Below are 6,878 nucleotides of genomic sequence, written 5' to 3'. Positions count from 1 at the left end.
CTTACTTCAAAGCAATACTCTAGATTTGTAATTTAATATACACAGTGGGAATTTTAAAGAAAAAAAAATATTAACATGCAACATTAGTTATTTTCAAGTACCTGCAAGTAACACTGTTTAACAATAAAACTAGCAATCCATAAGGACATACCATGCGATGATCCAGTACTCCATAAGACAAAGGAGTACGGCTGTTGTCTTGGCTGTACAGGCTCTTGCTTACCACCTGAATGTGTGCCTGCTGCCTCATCTGCTCTGCAGACTTTACTCCAAAACAAATGTGGCTTCTGGAGACAAAAGACAAAGAAGCTGTTACTTTGATTCCAGCAGCTCAAATGATACAAAACATTAACACTGAATTCCAGGAAAACATACATGAAGCACATAGAAGCGAGTGTTTTTACCCAACAAAGGATTTGTGTTTCTGCATAACCAGTCCTGAGATTCATGCAGCTCTGCCACACAACACAGTCTTGTCTAGCATGACAGAAGACCCATTATTTTTTTTCCTGCAGTTCAGTAACACTTACATGTCTTGTCCCTCCCTCACCCTGTGACTAGGCAGTCAAAAGAGAAGCACACAATTCAGCTCATGTATCTGCTCTCTCCTACTCTAGCTGTATTTTTAAAATTATTTTTATTGGGGATGCACCAAAGATGCCACTTTTTCCGTATCATGTATCGATATTTATATATCGATATTTATATTCTCCCTTCTGTACTGAAATGTCTTACTCTGATTTCACTGCAAACTGTAAGATTCTCACAATGTTCATTAGAAGCTGCAAGTCAGATAGCACCCACCTCATTTCCTGGCTACAGGATGTCCAGCATCATCCAGCTTTTTCCTACCCAGCCTTACTGTCCCTGGCCCGCTCCTTTTATTCATTGGGTTCCATTTCAATCATGAAGTTTAAAGGAGAACTATGACATGAGTGATTTCCACTCACCTCATAGTTCTAAGCCGACCTGTGACAATGAGACTGTCACAGTTCGGCTCAGTAGATCGGGAGGTGAGAGAAAACATACCGGGTTCGCTCAACTCTCGATCCTGTCATGGCTCTCTGCCATGACAGGGGGAGGGGCTGGATTCCCCTCTCCCCGCTCCGATCTGCCAGCGCTGACTGGCGGAACGGACGGGGGAGGGTACAGCTGGCTCTGCCTCTAGATAGGCAGAGCCAGCTGTCACTCACGCAGCTGGGCGGATCCCGTCATCTAAGTCGGGATGCGCTCCAGGTGCGGCGTCTCAGTATACCGCGAGCTGTAGCTCGCGGTATACTGAGCTTAGGGTGACGGGAGGACGCTAGTTTGTGTCCTCCCGTTACCCCAAGGACAACTATGGGGAAAAACACTGACGCCATAGTTCTCCTTTAACAACACAAGTCAGCATTTTCTAAGGTAGTCAGCATGCAAATGCAGCCTGTCTAGAATGCCCACTCCTCCAGACTGACATCCACCTATGAAGGCATTTTGATATTGCATGCCTCCCAAGAGCCAACCTACGGCTTACATAAGGGCTGAGGGCTCAAGAGGAGCACTGAGGCTACTGTGATAATTCCAAACAGCTATGTACAGCACTCTGCCAGCCACTCCCAGCAGCGATAATCTGCCAGCAATACACAGAGAAGACAAAATAAGGCATGTAATTAAAACAGAAAGGTTTTAGTTAAAAATGTAATTAGTATATTGATGAGGGGGGAGGGAGGAATTAGGGAAGGCAAAATATAAGCAGATTAAACTTTAAGTTTATATAATAACCAGCTGTTAACTTTATTAATAGCTCTAATACCTGCCTGGAGCTCAGCCGTGAAATAAACCTGACAGTGATAGTTAGGGCTTTCATTGCAGGCCTCCTCCTAAAATGTTAGTTTCCTCACTGCTATGCTGTCTCTGGCTATAACACTGCCCTGAAATACTGTATGCACACTGATCAGGAAACTCAGAAATCCTCATCTGTAAACATGTTCCAGGTCACCGACTCAAAGTATTGAAGCAGGATAGTCAGAAAAATGTATTTTCCAAAAGAATATGTCGGTAATGGAAGCCCCGAGTTCCACCACATTTTCTCACTTAACAGGTTCTTTGTAAACAAATTATAAAGTATTAGCATCTATGGCAAAGGCAATAGGCGAGGAGAAACTCAACAGTAAGAGCATACACCTCAGAAGTAATGTTGTGTTCCCCAATCAATAGCAAGAGAAACATGTTCTTTTAACACTTTAGAAATCCTTCAACTCTAATGATGTAATTATCTAAATTTTTGTATACCTCCTCAGAGCCTCCCATGTCCTCCATATACATACATAGGGGGCATTTAAGATAAATGGTAAGCTTTAACCCTTGACCTCTCCTTACTTGGACTGTAGCCCCAATCTGCCTATACTGTTATTACTCGACAAGGCCTCCTTCCAACACGTAGTCAACTACCAAGATAACCCCCTATTAAATATTTAGCCTACCACTACCCACATTCAAATCATCATCCCATCATTCATGAGCCACGCGACCCATGCGCAGTGTTTCTTAACACTGCTATAGTTGGATCATATGCATCATTTACATGTACTGACCAGGATCATATGCATCATTTACACGTACTGACCAGGATCATATGCATCATTTACACGTACTGACCAGGATCATATGCATCATTTACACGTACTGACCAGGATCATATGCATCATTTACACGTACTGACCAGGATCATATGCTTCACCTACACGTACAGACCAGAATTTATGACATGGGTATGTCATAAATTCTCTGTATTTTGGAAATTTTTAATAACCTATACTATTACCAATACAATTAATTAAAAAAAAAAAGTAAAACAAAATGGTAAGTTTTAACAGATCATGCTTAGAGTCTAGTTCACACAGACTTCATACTGTACAAGAGCAGTGTAAACAGTAAGTATTTAAAGGTTAAAAGGTATTTTGTTTATGCTTTTAATGCACAATTCAACTACAGTTTGGAAATATTAAACACAGATCCCGATGGGAGTGGTGACTGCCACTTAATCAAGCTGCTAGCAGGCTTCAGTAAGGCTGGGTTCACACCTGGGCGTATGGAATATGCACGTTTGCCGCGCGTTTTTACCGCGATTTGCGGTAAAAGAAATGCGCAACGAACGCACGTTTACGAGGGCTATCCGGCTGTAACCTAATGGATACGCACGGAAAATAAGCCGCAAAGAAGGTCCTGTACTTCTTTGGGCGTAGGTCGTTTTTCAGCACGTTTCTACGCGCTGAAATACGCCCAGGTGGGAACCATGCACATAGGCATTTATTGGTTTTCACATGCTGAGCGTTTTAAAGCGCGTAGAGACGCGTTGTAAAACGCCCAGGTGGGAACCAGGCCTAACACTTAAAGCTTGTTAAATGCCTGCTAAAAACCTGCAAGGAGCTTGTTTAAAGTCACAGTCAGCACTCCCATTAAGATCTGTGTTTAACATTCCAAAACTAGAGCTGAAGAATGATTAAAACTAGGGATGCACCAATGTAGCGGCTAAAAAAATGTCTGCCGATATAGCAGCGCATCCCTGCTTTCTCTCCTCCCCGCTGGGCGCTGCTCTGTGTCCCAGCAGGGAGGAGAGAAGCTGTCACAGGCGGCCAAGCGCTGCAGAAGAGCGATGTGAGCGGCCAGCGTCTCTCCTCCCACACCACTCAGCCTCCTGTCACAGATCAGAGGAGAGCAGTGTGTGGGGGCGAAGACACCCAGCGCTGTCACAGGAGGCCGGCTGTGCGGGGGAGGAGTCAGCTGTCAGATCGAGCTCTCCCTGCACTGCTCGTTCAGCCTCCTGTGACAGCGTGTCAGGATGGAGAGCGGGTACAAGCAGTCAGTGATCGCTGAGTGTTTGTAAATAATTGAGGACATTGTATGTTTACTATATCCTAAATTTTGAATGGGAAGTAATTTACATCACCTTCTGTTCATTCGTGATTGTGGTTATAGAAAACACACTCTGTCCTCATGTTATGAATGAACAGGAATACTCAGCAAGAGGATTCCTGTTCATTTAGAACTGAGGATACAGAAAAAGAGATTGAGGATTCTGTTTTCAATCTCTTTTTCTATTTTAAGGAGGGAAATATCAGGGGTCTGTTTAGTAAAAAATAAAAATATTTAATAAAAATAAAATGTAAAAGTTTATTTGAAAAAATGAAAATAAAATATTTGAAAAAATTTGAAAAAGTTAGAAAAAGAAACATTTTTGGTCCGACATTTTTTTTTCACTTTCCATTTTAAAATTTTCATTTCGGTGCACCTCTACTTAACAGGTTTCAAGGCTCGAACATGGCCGGAAGCTTTACGCATGCTTTGCAAAAACTTGATAACTGTTCTTATACAAGCTTAAGCCCATGTGATCTAGGTCTTAGGCTGGGTTCACACCTAGGCGTATTGAATATGCCCGTCTGTCGCGCGTTTTTTTTAACCGCGATTCACGGTAAAAAAAAAAAGCGCGACAAACCCGCGTTTCCGAGGGCTACTTGGCTGTATCCCAATGGAAACGCCCAACAAAAACGGCCCAAAGAAGTACTTGTTTGAGCGTAGGCCGTTTTGTAGGGCGTTTCAGACGGGCGGAAATACGGAAAGGTGTGAACCATACCCATAGAAAACAATGGGATTTTCATGTTTGTACGTTTTGTAGAGCGTTCATAGAGCCTTGAACAGTGCAACAAAACGTAAAGGTGTGAACAGGGCCTTAAAGTGGAACATCTACATATAAGAAGAGTCACCCAATGTGGCCATTTTCAGCCATATTATGGGTACTCCCACATTAAATTCTCTATGAAAAGGAATAACCATGAACACTTGGTTGAGCATTCCTGTTTATAGAAAAACTGGTAGACATACATTCTTAGTTCTCGGTCAGATCTGTGCATGCACACCCAACCACCTGCTGGGCCTTAGTGCACAACCATGGTACAGCACAACTAAGGTTGAAGGGCACACGTGGTAAGGCACACCAAAAATATAGGTCTTGTTCACACTATGTCCGTTTAGGTGAGCATTCTTGCACACCAACCACATGTGTGTTCTAAGCAGGGCACATAGAATACAATGATTTTCTATGTGCCCTATTTGCACGATACATGCGTGGTAGTGTGCAGAACATGCAGCTGAACAGACAATACACAAAAGAACTTTAACAGTACATCTATAGCCAAATGTTCGGTGGATTTAGCTCTGGATGGAGTAGAGAAGTGTTAAAGAACTCCAGGCAAAATGTATTAACCTTTGCATTGGGCTACCCCTGCACTGCAGGGGTCAATAACTCGTTTGCATCTAGGGACAAAAATTTAAAAATTATACTCACCCAATCCTCGGAGATGGCTTGGTCTTAGACCAGTCCCTTGAGCCGCTCTCTCCCTCCTCGCCAGCAATTGAAGGATCCTTGAGTCATCACATCCAATACACTGAACATGAGGACGTCAAGGAACATACAATGTCCCTGCTCCAAGAAGTAGGCGAGTACAACTTTTTTATTTTAGCACCTAGATGAAAACGAGCAGTTAACCCTTGCCTGGAGATCTTCCTTAAAGCACATGCCAGGTTTTTACTGCCTTGTATGTCCCCACTGGGGAAAACTGTCAGAGACAGAAAACGTGGGAAGAATCTAACTGGGGTAATTACTGGAATAGAAGGCAAATCCTGTATTAGAGTCACTGATTCGGGTGACATCGGTCTAAGAGGGGACATCCTTCACTGGGGGGGATCTCCCCTCACTTCCTGTTGTACTTGAAATGAAGGAAAATCTCTTCAATGGGAGACAGATGGCAAAAAGTGTGACCGCGTTTTTATTAGTACTCTACACTAAAAAAGGTTTTGGCTTCAGATAGACTTTGAAGCCCCATTCACAAGTCAGCTGAGCATTTTTAGTTTTTTATGACTCTTTATTGTTGCACGTTTCAGGCTTGAGCATTTTTATTATTATTTTAAGCCAATGGAAAACTAGTTAGTAGGCAAGACAAGGCACAAAAAAAGGCAAATCTTTGCAGGCACTCCCACTGAAGTCTATGAGGCCTAATATGCACAACTGCCCCTAAAAGAAGCTTATGTACTTTTTTTTTGAGTGACAAGCTTCAAGCAGATGCAAATGGGAACCATCGAATATAATGGAAGCCTCAGTGCCAAGCATTGCAGCACTTTTGGTGATAGGTCAAATAAAATTATAAATCCTCCAGCACTGTACAAAGCTTTCTTCCACCAGCAAGTCTAATATGTATCTGAAATTATTTGCAGCTATGGGCTGCCATGTTAAATCTGGAGTGACTGAGTGCAGAGCACATGACTCCCTTGCATACGATGGACATGACACTCCTGTCAACATGGATCAGAAACCAGCAGCACTCACATCTTCTTAGCCACATCAGTCTCCCTGAATTGTTCCTTCATGTTGAACCCTGTACTTCAGCCCGCACGCCACTTCTCATCTACCGCTACACGTGAGCTTCCCCTACTTCACAACATGAGGAAAGCTTTACTAGCTGCATATATCACTTCCGGGAGACCTTCCACCTCTACCATAGACCCGCTTGGACGGATAGGCAGGCCTTGCGTCTAGCTACAAGACCTCCTCTGCAGCGCCACCGTCAGGAATTTGTTATGTGCACTCAGCAAAACAAACACAGAGGGTGCTACTTTTACGAGTAGAATTCTTCATGTCAACCGGTTTCTGCGGGCTTTTCTATCTCCACATTACTAATGCTGGTAACAATAATAACGTTTTGCTTAGCGTATAGAAATGTCTTTATTTGCTTCTGGAACACAGAAAGTGCAGACTAGTAGGCTGGCGCCAGAGCTTGAAGCCTCGTTCCACCAATCAATGCGCTTCGTGTAAAATCGAGTAGATACGCCCTCTTCCTCCTACTGCT

At 43.2% G+C, this 6,878-nt stretch overlaps 1 protein-coding gene across 1 annotated transcript in view; it reads right to left on the bottom strand.

Moving 5' to 3' along the window:
• LOC108800540 (DNA-directed RNA polymerase III subunit RPC1-like) overlaps window positions 1-6,506 on the bottom strand; it is a gene marked incomplete at its 3' end in the record, with an annotated part of 20,880 nt that extends 14,374 nt beyond the window's left edge. Inside the window, exons 1-2 of the mRNA XM_018572530.1 lie at window positions 6,359-6,506; window positions 152-287 (exon numbers count right to left, since the gene is read on the bottom strand). Coding sequence (XP_018428032.1) covers window positions 152-287; window positions 6,359-6,399 — 177 coding nt within the window. The remainder of the gene's footprint in view (window positions 1-151; window positions 288-6,358) is intronic.
• Between the last annotated feature and the right edge of the window lie 372 nt (window positions 6,507-6,878).

Source organism: Nanorana parkeri, unplaced genomic scaffold (genome assembly GCF_000935625.1).
Source record: "Nanorana parkeri isolate BGI_ZX_2015 unplaced genomic scaffold, ASM93562v1 scaffold2062, whole genome shotgun sequence".
Classification (NCBI taxonomy): domain Eukaryota; kingdom Metazoa; phylum Chordata; class Amphibia; order Anura; family Dicroglossidae; genus Nanorana; species Nanorana parkeri.
The sequence above is the reverse complement of the archived record's forward strand: the minus strand, read 5'-3'. Positions and strand labels throughout refer to the sequence as shown.